This window comes from Schistocerca gregaria, chromosome 4, assembly GCF_023897955.1.
Source record: "Schistocerca gregaria isolate iqSchGreg1 chromosome 4, iqSchGreg1.2, whole genome shotgun sequence".
Taxonomy (NCBI): domain Eukaryota; kingdom Metazoa; phylum Arthropoda; class Insecta; order Orthoptera; family Acrididae; genus Schistocerca; species Schistocerca gregaria.
The window spans coordinates 254390713-254416217 of record NC_064923.1 but is presented as its reverse complement, the minus strand read 5'-3'; the positions used below and the strand labels follow the sequence as shown (position 1 = coordinate 254416217).

The 25505-nt window shown below is 38.9% G+C and overlaps 1 protein-coding gene across 1 annotated transcript in view; it reads left to right on the top strand.

The window, feature by feature from the left end:
* Positions 1 to 21732, top strand: part of LOC126267677 (dynein axonemal heavy chain 7-like) — a 69711-nt gene extending 47979 nt beyond the window's left edge. Inside the window, exon 6 of the mRNA XM_049972979.1 lies at positions 21549 to 21732. Within this exon, the coding sequence (XP_049828936.1) occupies positions 21549 to 21732 (184 nt within the window). The remainder of the gene's footprint in view (positions 1 to 21548) is intronic.
* Positions 21733 to 25505: the final 3773 nt, after the last annotated feature.

The window sequence follows — 25505 nt, the reverse complement described above, 5'->3', positions numbered from 1 at the left end:
TATGTGAGAGTGAATTGTCAGAGCATCTACTTAGATAAGTGCCAATGTGATAAGGAATACCACTCAATCCATGATAAGAAGACAGCAACACAGCATTGATACCAATGGTCATCACTTCAAAAACCTTCTGTAAATGGATATTCATGCCACTTTTGTGACTTTTGGTGGCCTTCAGAGACCTTACTGTCATACATCATTGGATTTGTCTTGATAGCAGGTATCAGAAAATAAGCACCAAACTATAGCATCCCATTTTAAAAATATAAAGGTGACCTTCATATTTTTGGGGAGACCCAAACTAGCAACAGAAACCAATGTTACATTATGGCCCCTATTGTCCCATACAACATTTGTTCCACCAACTTTTCAGTTACTATCGTACTTTTGGAGTTGGTGGCAATAGTTAGTGACTCACCTTGTATAAGAACTTACAGGTCAAGATGAAACTTAATACTTGCTGGCTGCAATAAACTTTCACATGTTTTCCATAACATAACAACACTTTCTGAGTGAGATCTATTGGCAGAGGTTACTACCCATATTTCATGTTTGTCTTCCTTTCCATGGATCTGGAAAAGAAACACCCCCAACCCATAAAATGAGTCATCCCTTGAAATGTAAAAATCCATTGTCATTTTGGGAAGTTGTAGAATTTTAGAGTGTACAAGTGCATGTTTAATTTCCTCAAAATCTTTCTGGCAATCTAGTGTCCATATGCACATGGCATTCTTTTTTACAGATTTAACAGCCTTGCTATTTTGTAGCAGATCTGGCAAGAAATGTCAAAAAGAAAGCATAACCCCAGGAAAGCCTTTAATTATTTTCTTGTCCTAGGAACAGTAAAATTCTCTATGGCACTTTCTTTCTCTGGGTCTGGAGCTATACCAGTACATGTAATAATATGATCTTAAAGTTTAATCTTTTCTTTGAAAAATTTTGATTTTTGTAAGATGGTACCAACACTTGCAGACAGAAATTTCTGTAATGTCTGCTTTAATAATTCAATGTGCCCCTACCAAGTAGGGGTAGCTATCAAAATATCAACCACTTATACTATCACCTATCTAACAGATCAGCTGCTGATACTGTGTCCAAGGCTGTAATAAAACTAGAGCTCATTTTCAAGCCAAATGACAGTAAGCAAAATTGGTAGCTTCTGCAGCCAAGTATAAATGTAGTATATAACCTTGATTCATGCAACAGGTGTACTTGCCAGTGTGAACTTTCAGCTCAGAGCTCAAAAGAAATTGAGTCCATGAAATTTTTGCAACTACTCTTAAATATTTTCTGTTCTTGTGCATACCAGAAAAATAATTGAATAAATATTCTTGCATTTAACGTAAGGTAGATATTTCCACCCAGTTTCGCTACTGCCTTCAATGGACTATACTAAGGAGAAATAGATGTGAAAACATCCACATTATCTCTTGTTTGGCGGCCTCTCCTTTTTTCTACCAAAAACTTGCACATATATTAACAGTAACTTTCTAATTCAGACTGTTGCAGAGAGCCAATACTTTCGCTATCGTCGACTCCCTGAGACTTAACGTTGTTTCCCCCTTTGACATCCACTTCATTCTTTTCTCGAATTTTCACCTGTATTTGTGTGTATTTTTGCAACCCTAGCCAGATCCCAGTCCCACATACAGTTCCTGTATTGTTGTTTGGCTCATAGAATCCTCCATAATGGCCTTACCATTAAATTACCCATCTCTCGCTGCCACCCGTCCTTCCGCAATGACCTCTACCTGTTCAAGTTCTGCCAATTCTTAGCCCTCACCAACATCGTCCTGCAAAACCATGTCAACCAAGCCCAAGCCTCCTTGTGGTACCTTCTCCTGCTACAAAATCCCAAATTCCTGGAACCAATAACACACATTGAAACTTTTGTCCTGCAGGTACTTGAGCAACATGCACAATGCCACCTCCAAAAAGCTCTCCTTCCTGCTCACTTCCTACTCCTGCTTGGAGCACCACAGTCCACCAGCTCTACAACAACCTCCAAACCTCCCCCATGTCACCTCATTACTGAAAAACCTTGTCTCACAGACCTAGTATTTAGGTTTTGGATTCTATGTGGTGGTGGGAGGGAGTTTTGGAGGATTTAGTCCATCCTCCAAAACTCCCTCCCACCACCACATAGAATCCAAAACCTAAGCAGACTTGCAACACAGTCATGAATCTTTCCTTCAGAAGTCTTTGCTCCACAGAAATATCAGTCCTTTCCAAAGGCCTCACATTTTGCCCCATTCTCAAATTCAATCATGCAGCACTTGTTAAGGACTTTCTCTATTTCTTCCAGTCCCTACAGTGGAAACCCTTTTTTGCCATGCACCCTACCAATCAGACTCCACCGGAGATCAATATGAACCTTGCCTAACACAGTTCACTCCTCTATCCAACTGTGATCCACACCCACTGCCCCCAAATCACCCCATGTTAACTTTCCAGAATTTCTTAACCTCGGACCTTGCCTCACCATCATTCCCCAAATCTCTCAACATGCAAACTAACCTTACATCTGCAGAAAGAACTGCAGTCCACAATCTAAAAATTAATCCCAACCTTATAATCCTACCTATTGACAACGTCTCCACCACTGTTGTTTTGAACCACAAGGATTACCTACCAGAAGAACTCCGCCAACTGTCAGATACTCCCACCTACAAACATTGCCCCAGTGACCCCGTTCTGAAATCCAGAAGGATTTCCAGTCATTACTCAAATCCTTAGGCCTATCCCATAACCTCTCCCCAGAGTCCATCTCTCTACTCACCCCTACCATTCCCCACATTCCTACCTTCTACATCCTTCCTCAAATCCATAAACCTAACCAGCCAGGATGCGCCATTGTGGCCAGTACTGTGCCCTCACTGAGAGAATCTCTGCTCTTGTAGACCAGCATCTTCTACCTATTAGCCAGAACCTACCCTTCTATGTAAAAGATACCAACCATTTCCTCCTCCAACTCTTGACAGTTCCTGTGTCTTTACCACATGGTGCCCTGCTCATTATTGTTGATGCCACCTCTCTACACAAACATTCGTAATGCCCATGACCTTACTGTTATTGAACACAGCCTTTCCTGACAACCAACAGATTCCAAACCAACAACCTCCTTCCTAGTCACCATGACCAATTATATCCTCACCCACAAGTACTTCTTCTTTGAAGACATTACCTACAAACAAATCCAGGTTACAGCTGTGGGCACCCACATGGCACCATCCTATGCCAACCTATTCATGGTCCATATAGAGGAATCGTTCCTAAAACCCAGAATCCTCAACCCCTCACCTGTTTCAGATTCACTGCTGACATCTTTGCTATCTGGATTGAAGGTGAGGACACCCTATCCACATTCCGCCCAAATCTCAACAACTTCTCCCCTATATGCTTGACCTGGTCCTACTCAACCCAACAATCCACCTTGCCAGACATTGTTTTGCACCTCAAAAGATGGCTACATCACTACCTCCATCCATATCAAACATACTAACCAGGAGCATACCTCCACTTTGACAGCTGCCACCTGTTCCATACCAGGAAGTCCCTTCTGTACAGCCTTGCCACCTGTGGTCGTCACATCTGCAGAGATGAACAGTTCCTCTCAAAACATACCGAGGGTCTCACTAAAGTCTACGCTGACTGTAATTGTCCTCCCAACCTTGTACAAAAATAAATCTCCTGTGCCTTATCTTTCCAATCTCCTACCACCTCCCAAAGTCCCACCACCCAGCCATAGAGGAGCATTCCCCTCATAACCCAGTGCCACCCAGGATAGGAGCAACTGAATTTCATTCACTGCCAGGGTTTCAATTACCTCTCATCTTGTCCTGAAATGAGAAATATCCTGCCAACTATCCTTCCCACCCTTCCCACAGTGGTATTCCACTGTCCACTGAACCTACTTAATATACTCATCCATCCTTACACAACACCTGCTCCAACCCCCCTGCCTCTGTAAGAGACCTAGGTGCAAGACAGGTCCCACACATCCTCCCATCACCATCTACTCCAGTCCAGTCACTTACATCACCTATTCCATCAAAGGCAGGGCCACCTGTGAAACCAGTCTTGTGATCTACAAGCTAAGCTACAACCATTGCACTGCATTCTATGTAGGCATGACAACCAACAAGCTGTCTGTCTGTATGAATGGCCACTGACAAACTGAGGCCAAGAACCAAGTGGGTGGACCACACTGTTGCTGAACATGCAGCCAAACATGATATCCTTTATTTCAATGACTGTTTCACAGCCTGTGCCGTATGAATGCTTCCCACCAACACCAGCTTTTCTGAATTGCACAGGTGGGAACTTTCACTGCAATACATTCAAAGTTCCTGTAATCCTCCTGGCCTCAATCTTCGTTAGTCACTGTCCTTGCCAATCCATCCCCTTCCCTGTTCCCATTCCAGCACTACACACAGCCATCATTCCAACTTCACACCCAGTCTTTTTATTTCTCTCCTTTTCCACTACTCTGCTGCCCCCCCCCCCCCCCCCCCATCTCTCCCCTGCCCACCATCTAACCTGCAGCACTTCTCTATCCACCATCTCCCACCATACTATGCCTCCTCCTCCCCATCCCAGCCTCCTCCTTACCCCCCTACAGTTGCCACTCCCATCATGCAATGGTGCTGCTGCTCGCATTGTGGTTTCAGTTGCCTGGGGCTGCAGTCGTGTGTGAGAGTTGCATTTGTGTCAGAGTGTGTGAGAGTCTTTTTGTTGTGCCTCTCTGCACCTCAGCATCTCCACTATACGTGACTAGCAACTTTCCTTTTCACAATATTGTTACAAGTGAAGTGAAATAATACAAAATTATGTGAACATTTTATACATCATACCAATAGTTACTTCCTATGAATGATTGGTTCCAGACAATATTACAACTTTCATTTTACTGGCATAAGTTCAAGTGGATGCTTAAAATAGCAGGTTGAATGGACGTACACATTGTTGTCCCGGTGCTGCAAAGAAATAATGAGAATTACATTTTTCATTATGATTTAAATTAAGATGCACATTTTTATCTTCCGCACATGAGTAAATTCAAGTGGATATTTAATAGTGCAGAATAAGTAGTAGTTCATATTTTAACCTATTATATAAATAAATGTACATTTATCACTATAATTTATGTTAGAAGTTCACAGTTTTGTGCTCGTGACATAGGTAAAGATTTTCTTTCCTCTATTTTTACTCAGAAGGATGCCTTATTACTCTAGCAATTCATTTTTTATTATAATTAGTTTGTTCCCTGTGGAATGTTTTTAGTTTCCTTTTGAATACCTACGTGTTGTCAACTTCCTTTCTTGTACTGATGGGAAGCTTGTTATATGCTTTTATTCCTGACTCAGTTACTTCCCTATGGACTTTTGTTAGGGTTGCAGGGCCTTGGTGGAAATTTTTCCCCTATTTTGTGTTATGCTTGTGAATGTCACAGATTTTCTGGAATAGCTCCTTTTTGCTGGCTACAAACATCACCAGTTAGTGTATACACTGAAGTGCCAAAGAAACTGGTAAAATCATTTGTATTCAAATGCAGAGATATGTAAACAGGCAGAATGTCACTGCAGTCAGCAATGCCTATAGAAGACAACAAGTGTCTGACACAGTAGTTAGATCGGTTACTGCTGCTACAAGGGCAGGTTATCAAGATTTAAGTGAGTTTTGAATGTGGTGTTATAGTCAGCACACAAGTGATGGGATACAACATATCTGAGGTAGCAATGAAGTGGGGATTTTCCCATATGACCATTTCATAAGTGAGTGAACTGTGAATATCAGGAATCTAGTAAAACATCAAATCACTGACATTGCTGCGTATGGAAAAAAAATCCTGCAAGAGCGGGACCAATGATAACGGAAGAGAATTCTTCAATGTGACAGAAGTGCAACCCTTCTGCAAATTTATGCAGATTTCAGTGTTGGTCCATCAACAAGCATCAGTGTGTGAACCATTCATTGAAACATCACTGATATCAGCTGTCCGATTACCTGCATCCATTCATGTTCATCGTGCATTCAGATGGACTTGGGCAACACATCACATATCCAGAATTGCTACAGACTGGTTCCAGCAACACTCTTCTAAGTTTAAACATTTCCGCTGTCTACCAAACTCTCCAGACATGAACATTATTGAGCATATCTGGGATGCCTTGCAACATACTATTCAGAAAAGATCTCCACCCTCTTGTACCCTTTAGGATTTATGGATAGCTCTGCAGGATTCACAATGTCAGTTGCCTCCAGTACTACTTCAGACATCAGTCGAGTCCATATCACATCGTGTTGTGGCTCTTCTGCATGCTCACAGGGGTCTTACACAATATTCGACAGCTGTACAAGTTTCTTTGGCTCTTCATTGTACACTGATTTGTAACAGTAAATATCCTGAGAGTTTTAAAGAGACCTCTGCAGGTTTTTCTGTTAAAGACCCCACATATCAACTTCACTGCTCGTTTTTGTAGTTTGAAGACTTTTCCAACCCCTGTAGCAATTCCCCAGAAGATAATACCATAGGAGATTACAGAATGGAAAAATATGACAAAAGCAATATTTCTCTGTTAACAAGGTGAGAAGTAGCTCTCTGGGCAAAACATGCTATGCTAAGTTTTCTGACCAGCAGATCAATTTGCTCTGTCTGTCTTATCTGCCTGTCTATCTGGATGCCTAGAAATTTTGTATGTTTGGTTTCATAAATATTTTGTTTTTTTTCAGGAACTTGGCCTATTTTATTTACTCTCTGAAACTGTGTAATGTTAGGTTATGAAAAATTTGGGGTTAGGCTATGTGTTGTGAAACATTTGTGTGCTTTCTAAGTGACTTTCAAGCCTGTATTCTGCATTTCAGGATTGGGACCCTTGATCAGAGTACTTGTATCATCCAGAAACATGACTATTTTTGCTCTATCATTTATTGTAACTGGCAGATCATTAATGTAGATTAGGAAAATCAGTGGCCCAATGCTCAAGCCCTGGGGGACTTCTTATTTTAAATTTCTCCAATCTGAGTTTACTGTTAAACCTGCTCCATTAAGATAACTCTTCGCTTCCTATTGTGTAGATAAAATTCTAGCCACATCATTGATTTACCATAGAGTGGAACCATTTTTGGCAATGTGTGATGATCTACACAGTCAAAAACTTTAGTAAGGTCACAAAAGATCCCCATTGGATACCTCCTGAGATTTAAATAACCTAGAGTTTCATCAGTTAGGTTAAATATAGCTTTCTGTATGAGAAATTCCTTATGAAAGCCAAACTGTGTAGATAGATGTCAGTACGCCATTTTGTGTCATATGGCCATAAATCCTGTCATTAACTACTCTCTCAACTCTAATGTAATGTACGTCAGTAGTGAACTGTGCTATGAAATCTAGGTGGTGGAATCTCTTAGGTGCAGAATCCACCAATGGATTGCAGAATGTGCCCGCCAATAGGCAATGGTCTACAATATATCCTTATCATAGGTAAAGGGTCTCCCCTCAACACATCATGAAAGTGAAAAGCTGCTTCATACATGGCTAGTAGTTCATGGTCAAATGTGGACAATTTTTCTGGGTGTTGGTAAGTTTGCACGAGAAAAACCTGAGCAGCTGAGTTATTCCACCAACCTCTTGCTGTAAAGCAGCCCTCAACATGTTACTGCAAGCATCAGACATGACAATTATTTTGTCAAAGGCTGCCTGCATTTGCAGTACCCATTTGAGGTCTCATTTAGCAGATCCATTCTTGCTGCTCAGTGCCTGGTGAGTGCTAGTCAAGTCTCAGCAGTGTGTGGCAATTTGTTGGTGTATAAATTTGGGACTGAAAGATTAGATTAGATTAGATTAGATTAATACTTGTTCCATAGATCATGAATACGACACTTCGTAATGATGTGGAACGTGTCAGGTTAATAAAAGATGTCTGTACAAGAAATTACATTACACAAAATATTGCATGACACTAATGATTAAGGTTTTTTTTTTTTTTTTTTTTTTTTTTTTTTTTTTTTTTTTTTTTTTTTACTTAGTTTATATCTAAAAATTCAGCCAATGAGTAGAAGAAGTTGTCATCTAGAAATTCTTTTAATTTATTTTTAAATGTTAGTTGGCTATCTGTCAGGCTTTTGATGCTGTTTGGTATGTGCCCAAAGACTTTTGTGGCAGCATAATTTACCCCTTTCTGTGCCAAAGTCAGATTTAACCCTGCATAGTGAAGATCATCCTTTCTCCTGGTGTTATAGCTATGCACACTGCTATTACTTTTGAATTGGGTTGGATTATTATCAACAAATTTCATAAGGGAATATATATACTGTGAGGTTACTGTGAGGATCCCTAGACCCTTAAATAGATGTCTGCAGGATGACCGTGGGTGGGCTCCAGCAATTATTCTGATTACACGTTTTTGTGCAATGAATACTTTTCTACTCAACGATGAATTACCCCAGAATATGATGCCATACGAAAGCAGTGAATGAAAGTAGGCATAGTAAGCTAATTTACTGAGATTCTTATCACCAAAATTTGCAATAACCCTAATAGCATATGTAGCTGAACTCAGACGTTTCAGCAGACCATCAATGTGTTGCTTCCAGTTTAACCTCTCATCAGTGGACACACCTAAAAATTTTGAAAATTCTACCTTAGCTACAGACTTCTGTTCAAATTCTATATTTATTACTGGAGTTGTGCCATTTACTGTACGGAACTGTATATACTGTGTTTTATCAAAATTTAAAGAGAGTCCGTTTGCTGAGAACCACTTAATAATTTTGTGAAAAACATCATTTACAATTACATCACTTAGTTCTTGTTTTTTGGATGTTATTACTATACTTGTATCATCAGCAAAAAGAACTAACTTTGTATCTTCATCAATGTGGAATGGTAAGTCATTAATGTATATCAAGAACAGTAAAGGACCTAAGACCGAACCCTGTGGGACCCCGTGCTTGATAGCACCCCAGTTTGAGGAATCAGCTGTTGTTTTAACATTACACGAACCACTTATTTCAACTTTCTGCATTCTTCCAGTTAAGTATGAATTAAACCATTTGTGCACTGCCCCACTCAAACCATAATGATTTAGCTTATCTAAAAGAATTCCATGATTTACACAATCAAAGGCCTTTGAGAGATCACAAAAAATACCAATGGATGATGTCCGGTTATTCAGAGCATTTAATATTTGATCAGTGAAAGCATATATAGCATTTTCTGTTGAAAAGCCTTTCTGAAAACCAAACTGACATTTTGTTAGTACTTTATTTTTACAAATATGGGAGGCTACTCTTGAATACATTACTTTCTCAAAAATTTTTGATAGAGCTGTCAGAAGAGAGATTGGGCGGTAGTTGTTGACATCCGACGTATCCCCCTTTTTATGCAATGGTTTTACAATGGCATATTTCAGTCTATCAGGGAAAACACCCTGCTCCAAAGAGCTATTACATACGTGGCTGAGAATCCTACTTATCTGTGGGGAACAAGCTTTAAGTACTTTGCTGGAAATGCCATCAATTCCGTAAGAGCTTTTACTTTTCAGTGAGTTTATTATTTTACTGATTTCAGAGGGAGAGGTTGGTGGAATTACAGTTGTTTCAAACTGCGCAGGTATGGCCTCTTCTATTAATAGCCTTGCCTCTTCTAGTGAAGATCTAGATCCTATTTTCTCCACAACATTTAAAAAATGATTATTCAAAATATTTTCAATTTCTGATTGTTTGTTAGTGCACTTGTCATTCAGTTTTATTGCACTAAAGTCTTCCTGTGCTCTTGGTTGCCCTGTTTCCCTTTCAATAATATTCCAAATTGCTTTAATTTTATTATCAGAGTTACTGATCTCAGACATGATACACATGCTTCTGGACTTTTTAATAACTTTTCTTAGTACCGCACAATAGTTTTTATAATATTGAACAATTTCGGGGGCAGTACTCCCTCTTGCTGTTAGATACAGTTCTCTTTTACGGTTGCAAGATATTCTTATACCTTTAGTTAGCCAAGGTTTTTTATATGTTTTCTTGGAATTATGTTTAACTATTTTCTTGGGAAAACAATTTTCAAATACCCTTAAAAATGTATTGTGAAATAAGTTATATTTCAAGTTTGCATCGGGTTCCTTATACACTTCATCCCAGTCTAGCTGCTGTAGGCTTTCCCTAAAGTTTGCAATATTTATAATGTTAATTGAACGCACTGCTTTGAAAGTCTGATTTATTATACTGCATGGAGCTATGTCATGTACTGTAACAAGCTGTGCACTATGATCTGAAAGACCATTCTCAACAGGATAAGCATTTATGTCCTTAAACTTATCTTGGTCTATAAAAAAGTTATCTATCAATGTACTGCTGTTCTTTGTTATCCGAGTAGGAAAATCAATGATGGAGCTCAAATTGAAAGAACTGAGTAATACTAAAAGGCCATTCTTCCTATTACACTCTTTCAGGGAATCAACATTGAAATCCCCACAAATGATAAAAAACCTATGCAGCTCTTGGGAGTTACTGGAAGGTGGGAGAAGGCTTTTCTGGACAGTTTTCTCCGGACTGGGGTGTACCCCAGATGTGTCAATGTTGTGTCTGACAAAGATCATATGGGGTTGCCAAAGTTGGCACTTGTCACTGTTCATGATGATCCTGTGAAAGGGCAGCTTACCAAGGGTAATATGTAGGTGGTCATCATGGTCTTGCTCATTTTGCAAAAAGATTATGAAGTCATCTAGATAGGCATAACAAAAAGGCAAATTGAACAGTACACTATTATGTGTGTGCTATGTTTTCTAGTCTGTAGAGCTTGTGCAGGAACACAAAGAGACTGATTGATGTGATTATCACAGTTTTTCGTATATCTGTATCTACCATCAGAATTTGCAGGTATATTGGTTTGCAATGGCACAGAAAATTTTTGCCCCGGCCAGCACATGGGAAAAATCATGCAAGTTCAGAACAGGATAGCTGTTGATGATTGTACAGGTGTTGCATTAGTGGTACTCGCCACATAGACACCAAGTACTATTCTTTTCAGGAACTAGTTTAATTGGGGATGCTCAAGCACTGTCTGATGGCCTGACCATGCCAGCTCACAAAAGTTTGTCCACCACAGCTTTAATTGCTTTAACGCTTTGGGGAGCTAGATGATGGGAGCAATGACGGACAGGGGACGTGGTGTCGTTGTAACTTGGTGGACTGTACCATCCCACCTGACACAGATTGTGTGTTGTCTAATGAGGGAGTGTGGAGCAAGTCCAGGAAGCAGGGCACAATGTGATTCAAAGTTGCTGTTAACATCACATGGAATTGTCTCAAGATTATACTTAAGTAAGGGGTTGTGACACTTAACTAATCTGAGAAGTGTCTGTAGTAGCAGAGCCACAGTAGTGGTCAGTGTTAAGGTGATGAAGCTCATTAAGATGCTGTTGGGCTGCATCTAGTGATGTGGTTGGCATCCATATTCTGTATTTGTAATTGTTCATTGGTGAGGCATGTGACACCATTTTCATGATGTAATGGTGAGTACTTGGCTGCCTTTAAGTATTACAGGTTGAGAAGTGCTTTGCTTTGTAGCTTCACGTCAAATGGTGTGTTGAGCAGCAGCAGTGCAACTGAGGACATTGCAGTGCAAGAAAGTAGTGTATCACTGACCATACCATGGATTGACTGCTGACCTACCTGTCGTAATAGGTGGGTATGATTTAAATGCACCCATAGTTGGTAGTGCCTGAGGAATTCAGCTCACATAATATGTTCAGCTGTGTCTGTTGTTAGGAATGCCCAAGGTATTTGTGTATCTATGCCAAGGTCAAGCATGGTGTGTGCAGTTCCAGCAAGTGCAGCTACACTGTCTTTGGCTGTGAACAGTTGCAGCAGCAATGGCAACTTGTAGCAGGCATGAGAGCAAGCGGTAGAGTGCTCACATTGGCTCTGGTATTAGTGAGGAAATGTGTGTGCAGGTGCCTGTCAAGAATGAATAGTCAGGGACTATCTGCCCATTAAAACACTGCATCAGTGCTGTTTTGTTGTGATGTGCCGTACTCCTTTGAATTGGCACAGGGTTGTTTGCAGCACTGTGCATCATGCCCAAATCTGGTGTAAAACCAGCAGTAACGTTGCTGTGAGTTGGGTGTGGAAGCAGGCAATGCACGTTGTCAGTCTGGCTTTTGTTCTTACACAGAGCCAGGATGGTGCTCAACTGGAAGGGTGTGAACCTCAGCTATTGCGGTAGGTGACTGTTGCACTTGGGGTAGTAGAAGCAGGGGGCTGTGGTCCTGGTACAGGTCAGTCCAGCCCTCATTAGGTGGTCTGCAGGTACACATAATGTTGAAGCAGTTTGAATAGAATCATCTAAAGTCAGTTTGCATGCAGTCTGTCAGCAACTCGAAGTTTAAAATCCAGTGGTGCCTCCTCATGTGACAGCATCACTGTTGAATGTTCTCTGGTAGTTTTAGGAGTGAAAGTGTCCATAGCACAAGATCAGGCAAGACCTTTGGTCAATTAGAACTTGCATGTGGTCCCAGATTGAAGATAGTATACTGTTGTCTAAAGTGGTCTTAGCTGATGACGATGAGTCTGTTTTGGTACTGGGTGGTGAATTGGGAACAATTAGATTTAGTTTTTTTTTTTTCCTTACAATTTTTATAAATAATAGTAAACACATTCTCAGAGTCCATAGTCTGTTTTGGTGCTGGGTGGGAAATTGGGGAAACACAATTTAGTTATTTTTTTTTATTACAAGTTGTACAAATAAGGGTAAGTCTTTTAAGATATGTGGGGAGGCCAGCAGACCAAATGGCTGCTGTTGTTAGGTTCACCTGTAACACTTTCAATTCTCATTAATGTCTAAAGTTATCACTTCACCTAGTTTCTTCTTAATAACAGTGCTGCTATTGTTCACCTGTGACACTACCAGTTCTCATTAATGTCTTGTAAAGTAATGGCTATGGAAATTATTCCTTTACTTCATTTCTTCATAATAGCGGCACCTCCAGAATGTTCTTCTGAGGCCTTCCCCTTACTAGATAAATAAATTTCTTTTTCCACATCACATTGATAAGACATTGTCTTTGTGATATAAAATTTTGGGGGCAGTAATCATAATGGTTGTAGGTTTTTCCTTCTACTAAATAAAACCCCACTCTAAACTTGTAATAAACACTATACTAAATAATTTTTGATACAAGTTAACACTTTTTTCTTCATACAAAAGACAGAGCATCTCCACAGGACATCCTACCATGGAAATATCTGTAACAAGAGAGGTGATTAATAAAAGAAAACTGTTAACATTTTTTAAAAGTTGAAATTACTGAGATAAAATTGAGTCTTTACCGCATGTAGTGTAATCTTGTTAGCATTATCTTTCTATTAATTTTAGTCTTCAAGGTATCCCATTAGGTACACTACAACTTTCCCCTTATTGTATACTGGCATTGAGGGCTGTATACAGTAGTGATGCAACTTTTTTGGTTGTTTAGGATTTCTTTTATTCATTGCTCAGAGCAGACATTGCATTACAATTTCTATATTGGGTCCTTGGCCTAGTTGGTTCAATAGCCTTCATTGTTTGGCCAGACTTAATAAGTTTTTATTTTTTTATTTATGTATATTGATTATTTAAGTTCAGTCTCCACTCCACATGGTTAGTGCATAACCGTCACACAGTGTTGGAGTAAATTAGTATGTTCACATAGCATCATGATCTCATCTGCCTCTCATTCCTACCGGAGCTGCAATGAGTGAGCCATATAAGTTTCCTTCTACTAGTTCATAGACTACAATGAACCCTGCATCACTGCAGAGTTTGAAGAAGGCACTTCACACAGTTGACACCACGATGAAGGTCCTCATTTTTTTCTGATGTCACAATGAAGGAATCATATCAGTTCACATCTACTTGTTCGTAGACTATGTCAAACCCTACATCACTGCAAAGTCCAAAGAAGCCACTTTGTGCAGTTGACACTGCAATGAATGTCTGTTGAGGATAAGGTAAATTTGTTACCTCCATTTCTTTCATCACTTCTATTCTATTGCCATGTCCTGCACTGTTGTGCTGCTATAGAAGGTTTATAATTGTTTTATCCTTGCTATAGGCACTCGCTATATTCATGGTAGAAAACTGCACTTATTACTTTTTGCACTTAACACAGTTCAGGTATGTCTTTCTAATATACATAAAATATTACATAGAATTACAAGGTTATATACAGGAATCATATGTTTTGTATTAGAAGATAACTTCATTCTCCTAAATATACTTGACCTAACACATGTGAAGTATTTGCAATTTTGAAACAGAGGAAAATTAGCCTTATTTTCATTTGTTGAAATTGTGTGAACAATATATTAAGTGTGAGACAGAGACAAAGAGCATCATGTGGATTATAATAGACCTTTCTGGTGCTATTGTACACTCTGTGTTTTATGTATATAATATGGTTTTTCTATGTTGCTGTGTTTGATATATTTTACCTGAAAGTGTAAATATAGTTACTAGTGTAGTGGCACCACTGTTTAGGATAGAGAAATTTAGCTGAGCACAAGTTACAGCCAGGTGTGGGCCGGATTGCAGTAAGTTACACTGACCAGCGGTTGCAAAGTGGAATGGAGGCCACAGGGGCCATCAAACTGCTGAAAAGCATAAACGCAATGGTTTGCATGTCGCAAGCTGTAGGCAGAAGGGGCCACTGGTGTAACCGGGATGTGGGACGTACGTGACTCAGAGTGATGCATTAGCAAAAGAGAGCCATGAAGCCGAGTATAAATAGGTGTGGTTTTCTAACGAGATTCATTCAAGTGTGACAGCTCTCCTGGACAGCGGGGCATCTCACACTACTGGCACCACACTGCAACAGATGGGGCAACAGTGTCCCAGTCCACAACGGGTCATTGGTTTGACCCACTGAGGCCGACGTAGGGTCCGCAGGTAGCCAGAGTGGACCACTCTTCGGCTCACTACCATAGGTAGTTGTCTTGTCTCTCAACACACGCTGGAGACTTACAAGGCGAAGGCCGCAGGTTCGGACACCGGAATGGGAGCAATCATGCCGCCACATTCCCAGCTACGCCAGCCAAGGAAGAAGTAGCAGCGCGGCTGGCCTACAGCTCCCAGTGGAGCAGTGTGGAGTCAATGGGGATGGTGGCCACTGATTCAGTTGTTAGCACACCCATCCTGACATAATTGGAACTCTGCAGCTGGCATACAAGGCTGGCTCGACACAGTGCATTGCACAGGCCGCTGGGGTGCTACCTCAGCAATGTGGGGCCTTTGACATGGACTGAGGTCAATGAAGCTCTGTAGTGGAAAAAATAAACCATTTGAAAAGCTCAGACAAGTTTTAACACAGCACCTCCTGGCACCCATCCACAATATTTGGTGTCAATACGCTGCATTTGGCGTCTGATGATGCAACACTAGACTAAATGTCTATTACTCGCTATTATTTATGCAACTGTGTCGATGCTAATCGGTTATGGGCCCAGCAATGCATTTGGAATAACTGTATACATAATATAATAGTGAGAAGCTATTGACCAAGTTCCAGGTAGTGCACTTGCATGAAGTATGAGTTACCCTTACAAGATGAACACAACTCTTTTGTATTATTCTTCGGTATTAATCTTTACATCAGGAAAGATCAGAGTTATCATTAAAATGAGCAAGGCACAAATTCTGCAGATTGAAAGATTTATGGATCACAAGAATTATTCGATGTGGAAATTTGCAGCAGAAGTGTATTTACATTTGGATGACCTATGGGATGTGGTAGATGGAACAATGAAATCCATAGATCAGAATTATTCAAGTAAGGATAGGAAAGCAAAATAAAATTTCGTATTGCTAGTAGACCCAGTGAATTATGTTCACGTTGAAAAGTTGTAACAGTGAAAGAAGTCTGGGGTAAATTACGATATACATTTAAGGATAGAAGTCTTACAAGGAAAATAGGATTATTATGTGAGTTAATTACCATTCAGCTGGACAAATGCAAGAGTGTAGACAAATACATCAACAAAATAATAGCCATGCCAAACCAACTGAGAAACATTGGGTTTGACATCGCTGATGAATGGATAGGGACCCTACTGTTGGCAGGAGTTCCCAAAAGGTATGATTATGGGGCTGGAAAGCTCAGAGAGACCAATCACTGGTGGCAGTGTTAAAGCTAAAATCCTACAGGATGTAAAGAGTACTTCAAGATGTCATGTATTGGAGAAGGAAACTGCATCTGCTCTTTATTAAAAAAACAAATGGAAAAAATCATTGAGGGGCTACAGATCTCAGAGGAAGGGGCATATTGCATCTCAGTGCAGAGAAAAAGCAAACCCAAGGTTAGACATGCAGCAAAAGAGGTATGTTGCTGATAGCCCAGAGAGAGGAACCAATAAGGTAAGGCACTCTCATGTTTCTATTCTTTTGGAGATGTGGGTAATCGTCAACTGGAATGGATTTTAGACTCAGGTGCATCGGCGCATATTGATCTTTATGATGTTAAAGATATTTGTCTGGGAAACCAGACCTATGTAAGTGTAACTGGTGAACCCAATATGGTTACAGCACATGATGTACATTATGTAAAAAATGTTGTGACTAACCTACTGTCTGAGGGGGAAATTGTCAAGAAGGGAAATGCAGTCATTTTTGATATGCATGGAGCAAGAGTAATGAATAAAATGGTGAAGTTATAACCACAGCAAGTAACGAAAGGGTATTTTAAAGTTGGATACAATTGACAGTAAACATAGAAATGTTAGTCATTTAGTATACTCAGCAGAAAGTTTTTTATCGCACCGCAGACTTGGACACTTAAATAGAGTATGTCTTTAATAAGAGTTATGGCAAAGGGAATACAGAATTATAGTGTATCCAAGGATCCTTGTGTGATATGCATAATAGGAAAACAAGTGAGGCCATGTTTTAAGATTGTTAAAAATAAATCTACAGAGGTCTTACAGTTAACCCACACAGATGTATGTGGCTTGATGGAATGCAAATCCATAGATGGGAGTTGTTATTTTCTTACATTTTTGATCGTTATTCATAATATACACATGTTTATTTTCTTAGTTCCAAAGACCAAGTGAGTGACACTTTTGATGAATATTGTAATGTGGTCGAAAGATAGACAGGAAAGAAGATTAAGGTCATCAGGTCTGATAATGGGAGAGAATGTGGTAACCAGAAATTGAAGACGCTTGTGGCAAAAATGAGAATCAGGCATCAAATTACCATAAGGTGCAACCCATCTCAAAATGGATTTGCTGAGAGGGCCAATAGGACCATTGTCGAAAGAGCAAGGAGCATGATAACGGATACTGGATTATCAAAAGATTTTTGTCCATGGGCGGTATCAACAGCTGTATATTTGGAAAATAGATCACCTACAAAAGCATTAAGGAATAAAACCCCCTATGAGATATGGACAGGCAGGAAATCTGAACTAAGCAATATGCTGGTTTTTTGGTGTGATGCAATGGCACATTCCAAAACAGCTGAAAAGAAAATGGGACCCAAAAGCTAAAGAGTATATTTTGTAGGCTATTATGAGAATTCAAAGTGCTACCAATTAATGGACCCATTGGATAAAAGGATAGTTACAAGCAGAGATGTAGTATTCCTTGTAAATAGAAAGGACTCTGAAGAGAGCAAGACTACTAAGTGAACTGCACCTAGTTCTGAGAGTGAAACCTTATGTGAAGAAAGAGAAAGCGGAGAACAAGAAGAGGATAGTCAAAGGCAGATGGAGACTATTTATGACGGCAATGAGTTTGAGTACAAGCAAAATGAATAGAACAATGTAATGTGTTCTTCTTGGTACCAAAACCGACAGAGTATCTAGATTTTGAAATGTATGCAGCCCAGTCTCTTAATGATGACCCAGCAACAGCAGAAGAAGCAATGAGTGGCCTGAACTCTCAAAAATGGAAAGAATCAAAGGAGAGGGAATTGGAATCTGTATCTCAGAACGAAACCTTTGAATTGTTAAATGTGCTGGCAGATCAGAAACCATTACGGGCAAGATGGGTATTTTCTTTGAACATCCCTGAAAATTCATCACCAAGATATAAAGCATAACTTAAGGCTAGTTGCAAAAACAAGGGGTAGATTACAAAGAATCTTTTTCACCTGTACTCAAGTTTGCCTCATTGAGATATCCTTTAGCCTCGGCAGCAAAACAAAATTTAACAATTCATCATATGGATGAAAAAACAGCATATTTAATTGGGAAATTGGAGGGGGAGATATATGCCATTTTACCAAGAGAAGCCATGAAAATTGTATCAGAAAGGGAAAAGTGCATAATGTGGAATATAATAGACCTCTCTAGTGCTCTGTCGACTCTAATAGTCTTCAGCTCCTGTACCTTCTTTCCTTGAAGGTATGCAGTGCAGTTGTAATCCAGACTGGTTGATCCTCAGAGTAATTGCCACACTTCGAGGAGACAAGGAAATTACATTGTCACAGCCAACCTTATCTTATTTCCTGCAAGCAGCCTCTCTCTAATATGGTTGAGTAGTGTGACCAAAATTTTAGTTCATTTATCAGGGATGGTGTGTAAGACCATGCATTTAGCAAACATGTTTTGCTGTTATGTGCTCTGGGAGTGCTTTTGCTTCATTAGATGTAAGAACAAATAAGGTTGCATAAGAGTTCACCATCCACTATTCTACTATATTTTTGAAGATCAAGTGCATCTTTCTGTACATACATTTTCTATTCCTTCATAGGTATGGCCATGATGTCTCTCCATGACATGATCCTTTACTAGAGTTCAGAGTGTTTTGCTAGGGGGAAGTATATGTCTATGCACAATGTCCTATTTTTCATACACTTTACAATTTTTGTAGTTCCAGAAATCCTTGTCCACTTTCAGTTTTACTTAAAGAAAGCATTAGTACCATTTTTCATTTCTATTTGTGTACACCTGCTAACATTTGTTGAATTAAAATCTGTTATCTAATCTGTGTAGCCTGAACCTCATATTACCAAAACAGACACACTATGAGAGTTCAGTAAATATAAGTGTTCCTACTAAACTGCACATCAGCACTGAAGCACTCATCAAACTTCTGACTAGGTGAAATCTTCTTAACTCTTGATTCAACTACAATGCCTACTAAATTAGTGTGCTGACAACTTGGAGATACAATCAGACTTTATTACATGTTGACTATACATCAGACAAGAGATTAGCATGCACCTTTTTGTTAAACTGACATCCAATTAACATTATGGCATTCAACCAGCTAAAGAAAATGCTATTACATTTAGATTCAATATACATATTGACATCATCATTACACACCATGTTAGAGACATTGATATTCCTTGGAGTTGTGCGTGACACAACAATCTTTTTGCTGTATTTGTAATGATGTCAAGCACAGTACTACAGTTCTTATCACTGCGTGAAATCCATAAGGAATACCTCGTGAAAATAAATAGTACAAGTATGATAGAAAGCACTCATTAACAAACCTTCATACACATCATAGTTCTAACTTTCCGAATGACTTTTCTACTCAACTTTACCAAACTGCACAATTTTGAAATCTTGCTCATTTATATATGAAATTAGTATAGGATTTTCATATGAATCAAATGGCTCTTTGAAATTCTTACTAATAAAATAGTAGAAAACCTCATACCCCTTCAAAAATACACACACTGATACTGTGTATATATTGCATTCTATTCTCATAGTTACCCTGGCAGACAGGTTCAGAAAACTGTTACCATTTCTGTATAGCTATCTTAATAAATTGTGCATCACATACAAAACAAAAGAACTTTCCAACATTATACAATGTTACACTGGGCTTAACATACCAATCTTCTTCTCTGACATAGGTGTATTATGTTTTGATAACAAATGAAACATGTCATTCCCAGTGTTCTTACAACATTACGTACACTGGGTTATCCTCACAGTTTATGATAGGTCCTGGCAGAACTAAATATCATTTCTCCGTGCGTTTGTTTGGTGTATAATGTGTACAGCATTGTGAAACTTCCTTTATGCATGGAACAATGTCTATGGTAGCTTAATGCTGTGGTTCCTTTCATCTGGAATGCTGGGTGACTAGTCCGCCAATTCATTGAATAATTCTGTTCCTGCATATTAACTTCCAGTCACACAAATTAAACATGTATGCGTTTTCAGTGAAATTACTAATAAATTCTATTTATGTAAATACATATAAATAGCATATCATAGTTATTTTCAATCCATCATTAGGTATGGTATAGTATTCTATAGAAACTCAAATAATGTGTCTTGTAAACTGAAGATGCAGAAGAAAATTGTCACTCACTTGCTGCTCTGGTCACCCATTATTTCATAAACTTAATATCCTAACTCTTCCTTCCCTATATCTTTGTGAAAAGATAAACTTCATATACAGCAGGAAAAAATTATGTAGTGAATCGTTTTAGCCAATTGAACAATACAAGAAATAAAAAGAATTCATAAATGAATTTCTCACTTCGCAATGGAGTGTATTCTGGTTGAAACTTCCTGACATATTAGAATTGTCTGCCGGGTCAGTACTCAAACCCAGGACTTTTGCCTTTATTGGGCCAGTGCTCTGAAGTATACTTATCCTGATGAGTGATCAGAGACACTTTAAAAGACTAATTTGTTATTAACAAAACCAAAGCTCAGTTATAATGTCCTAGGATGAATATCCACACAGCTACATACAACAGAAATATCTCTCCAGTGACATTGTCTATGAAGTGCCTATACGATGACCCCAGGGTAGTGATAGTAGGCTGGTGTTGCCAGCATGTAAGGGCTGACATACTGCTGGCATAGACCAGGACACAATGGGCCAGGTCTGCTGGCATGGAGTGCTGAGATGAGACTGCTACTATTGCCAACTAGTAGCACTGGCTGTGAAAGGCTGATGCACCCATATAGAACTGCTGCTATTGCAGATTTGACGTGTCGGTTGTAACTGATTTTGCACAGTCTGACAGTGGCCTAAATAGATTGATATCTGCATGGTACTGTGAGGGCATGTGACCTGGTGTAGCAAAATAACACATTGTCAAAAGCACTCTTTGCTGCTACAGACATGCTTCCTGTTGGCAGAGTCATCTAGTATTCTATTTATATTGTATATATGTAAACAAAAAAACTGTATTATTATTAGAAGGCCAATATTAGCATTAGGTGTTCTGTGTTTATGGTGTCACCTGCTCCTGAATCAACTGACCTTACATTATGCATGTTGTGAGACTAACAGAACACAATTCTTAAAAGGATATAGTTGTAATAGTATTTGCTTATTTTGTGGTTTACCTGGTGCCATTTGGTTAGTAGAAGATTACAATACTTGCTATGCTGTTATAGGAAGGATTAATGTATAAAATATAAGATATATTACCCATAAATGAGCCAATAACACCAGCTGCCATTGTGTATACTTTCTGCAACTCTGTAATTATGTGTGAAGTTAAGAATTTATAATATACATAGCTGTGCAGTTTGCACAATTGTAACTAGTAACAAGCTGTCCTTTTTTTTCATTCTTTATTTTTCCAGGACTAAATGCATTGAAGACTGGCATGCCTACATTGTTAGAAGTGGCATCCCAAGTTCAGCTGTCTATGATTTTGTGCAAGCCCTGGGGCTCGATCTAAAAACCCGTTCATGGATAATTGCTGGGCTTCCTCGAGACCATTTTACACTTGAAAGTGCAGTTATTGTTGATAATTCACAAAGGTAAAGCAAAAATTGTAAAAAAAATGTCTGCTTGTGTCTGTGTATGTGCGCATGGATATGTGTGTGTGTTCGAGTGTACACCTATCCTTTTTTCCCCCTAAGGGAAGTCTTTCCGCTCCCGGGATTGGAATGACTCCTTACCCTCTCCCTTAAAACCCACATCCTTTTGTCTTTCCCTCTCCTTCCCTCTTTCCTGAAGAAGCAACCGTCGGTTGCAAAAGCTAGAAATTCTGTGTGTGTGTGTGTTTTATTTATTGTGCCTATCTACCGGTGCTTTCCCGCTTGGTAAGTCTTGGAATCTTTGTTTTTAATATACAGTATATACAGTTCTGTACAGTAAATGGCACAACTCCAGTAATAAACATAAACTTTGAACAGAAGTCTGTAGCTAAGGTAGAACTTTCAAATTTTTAGGTGTGTCCATTGATGAGAGGTTAAACTGGAAGCAACACATTGATGGTCTGCTGAAACGTCTGAGTTCAGTTACGTATGCTATTAGGGTTATTGCAAATTTTGGTGATAAGAATCTCAGTAAATTAGATTACTATGCCTACTTTCATTCACTGCTTTCATATGGCATCATATTCTGGGGTAATTCATCGTTGAGTAGAAAAGTATTCATTCCTCAAAAACGTGTAATCAGAATAATTGCTGGAGCCCACCCACGGTCATCCTGCAGACATCTATTTAAGGATCTAGGGATCCTCACAGTAACCTCACAGTATATATATTCACTTATGAAATTTGTTGTTAATAATCCAGCCCAGTTCAAAAGTAATAGCAGTGTGCATAGCTATAACACCAGGAGAAAGGATGATCTTCACTATGCAGGGTTAAATCTGACTTTGACACAGAAAGGGGTAAATTATGCTGCCACAAAAGTCTTTGGTCACCTACCAAACAGCATCAAAAGCCTCTTTTATTAACCGACAAGTTCCACATCATTACGAAGTGTTGTATTCATGATCTATGGAACAAGTATTAATCTAATCTAAATCTAATCTAAACTACTAGCATGAGTTTCTCAACCCAGAGCTTGCTACCTTTTTTGAATTTGGCAGATTTGAAAATTTTTGCATGTTAGTAAACTGATTTTAGTTTCCTGACCATCCCCACTCTCTTTTTTCCTATTATTGAACTTATTGACGTTTGGAGGAAGTTAGTAATTTGGGCAGCTGTTCTTATTTTCACAGCCTTTGCCACACAGTGACACACTGCAGTGAGTGACAGGGACAATCAAATTTTGATAACCAGTTCTGTTAATAATAAAAACACTCATCTTGTTTCTTACTCTTCCTTGTTGCATGCTGATGCCTTGTTGCTCTCTTCCTTTCTGTGGTTCATCTTTCTATAATTGTCTTGAGGATTATTGGGCTACTGCTTCAATAACAATGTGAAATCTGCTGAACTATCTGCAGAATTACATGTATATTTTCAGTCCTTTCACATCACAATACAAATCAATAAAACACACATGACACATTCTCCATCCATGCACTTCTGACTCATACAATCAACTTTCCAAAAAGAATAAAAATTTCCTTCTAACAACACGTAGCAAAGAAATCACTATCACATATGGATCTATTTATGCAAAATAATCTTTTGGACATACATTTCATAAAAAATACAATTAATTGATTATATTTTTTGTGAAATCCATAATCATCATTGTATTTATATTAAGTATTTATAGACATTGACCGTTAAACAATTTTGCTTATCTTTGGAGTAGTGGATTTTTGATTTTTATGTCTTCACCACAATATCGTTCACTTCATATCATCCAACATTGGTTAGTACTAACTAATAGTTATAGTACTCACTATAACTAGTTTTATTACAGTTTCTATATTTTAGATGTGGATTTATAGCACTTACGTGAGCAAGTCTGTAGTGCTTCTAGTACTTGAGTGCACAAATGTCACACCTCAATTCCAAAGGTAGCTGATTCGAAACAGGTTGATCCTTCAAATCTTTTTCACATCTGGCAGTGCCGTGGAATTGTGAAAAATGTTGAGTATCAGTATGGTTTGTTTCCCATGTTGAACTGTATGTCTCTGTGGCATGAATATGTAGATTTAGATGTAGTATTTAGACATGTGTATTGTAGTGGTTTTGAAGGAAATATGTATATACATGACATACTACCTAAAAGTTCCCAAAATTTGTATGACCAGCGCTTATAAATAGTAATACAACCAAATTCCACTAGGAGCAGTGTAATATATCTTTCAGCTGTCAGTATATCTACTGGCTTTAATCTGAGAGGACATATTTATTGTTGGCTGGCGGTTTTCTCTTGCAAAGTTTGCTTGCGTTAGTGATTTTGAGTACAGAGTCCCTGAATCAATTTCTGTTTGGCAAGAAACAGCCACAGAAATACTCAAAATGTTAGTGCAAGCATTTGTTAATAATGCTTTGGGACAGACACAAACTTAAGGCTGGTTTAAATGTTTTAAAAATGACCAGACATCTGTTGGTGATGATGAACATTCAGGATTACCAACTGCCAGCATTACACCTGACAATGTCAGTGTTGTTGGAATTTGGTTGTGATAGGTCTTCGACAGACTATCCACAACGTTTGGTGATGTTCTAAAGTGCGATGGAGATGTGAAAAGGAAACATTCACAAAAGTGGCACAGGAATAAATGTGCCATTCATCATAACAATGTGAGGCCACATATAGCTTTCATCATGAGTGTTTTTGGTAAAAACAACACTGTATTCATCCAGTATGGCTCGTACAATTTCTTTCTCTTTCCCAAGTTGAATGTGAAGATGAAAGGATGAATATTTGACTTGATAGAGGAGATCCGAGAAGAATGGTCTTGTAATGGAACTGATCTCTGCTCTATCTCTCTCCCTTGTTGTAGTTATGATACTTAAACAGCTGCATACATGTTTGCAATAGTGCTGCAAGTAATTGGTTAAAATTACAAGTTCTGGTTTGCCAGTAGGTGTAAAATAAAGAGTGTACACAATTTGTAACAGTAACATTACATCTACAGTAGAATCCTGTTAATCCAGACTAACTGGGACCCGATCTTGTACCGATTAATGATTTGTTCGGATTAGCTTGGATTATGGTGATGAGTTTCTAGAAAGAAGTATACCAAGCAGACAAGTAGGTACACCATGGTAACAAATGGGAACAAGTGTGTCACTCCCTGCCCTTGTTGTGCATTGTTGAGAACTTTGTAGGGTCTGAGGTCAGTGCAATGCCAGTTGGCTCACAAAGCGCCTGGTTGTGTTAGTTATCGATCACTGGCATACTTAACAGTTGCATTGTTTTCATTCAGGTGCACTTGTGTATGTATTTTTGTCATGAGTTAATGGAAACATACAACATTAACTCTTAAAGAAAAACTGAATCATTTGAAGATGATAGACAATGGTGAGAATGTATCTAAACTGGCAATGGAACTGGGTGTTGGAAAAGCAACCATTTGTGCTTGGGAAAAGAACCAAGTGAAACTTAAACAGTCCTGTGCAATGTCTTTGGTAAAACCACTTGAAATTTGGCAGACTTTGAAACAGTACCAGTACGATAAAGTGGATGAAGCTCTTTCCCTTTGGTTTATGAAGGAAAGAGAAAGGGGAAGTCCTTTGAGTGGAGCACTGATTCAGGAGAAGGCTGTTTACCTGAACAAGTTAGTGAATGGTGATGAGTCTTTTATTGGGAGTACCGGTTGGCTGGACAGATTCAAAACACATATTGGCATCTGTCAGGTAACAATTACTGGAGAGAAGCTTTCTTCTGACCATGATGCA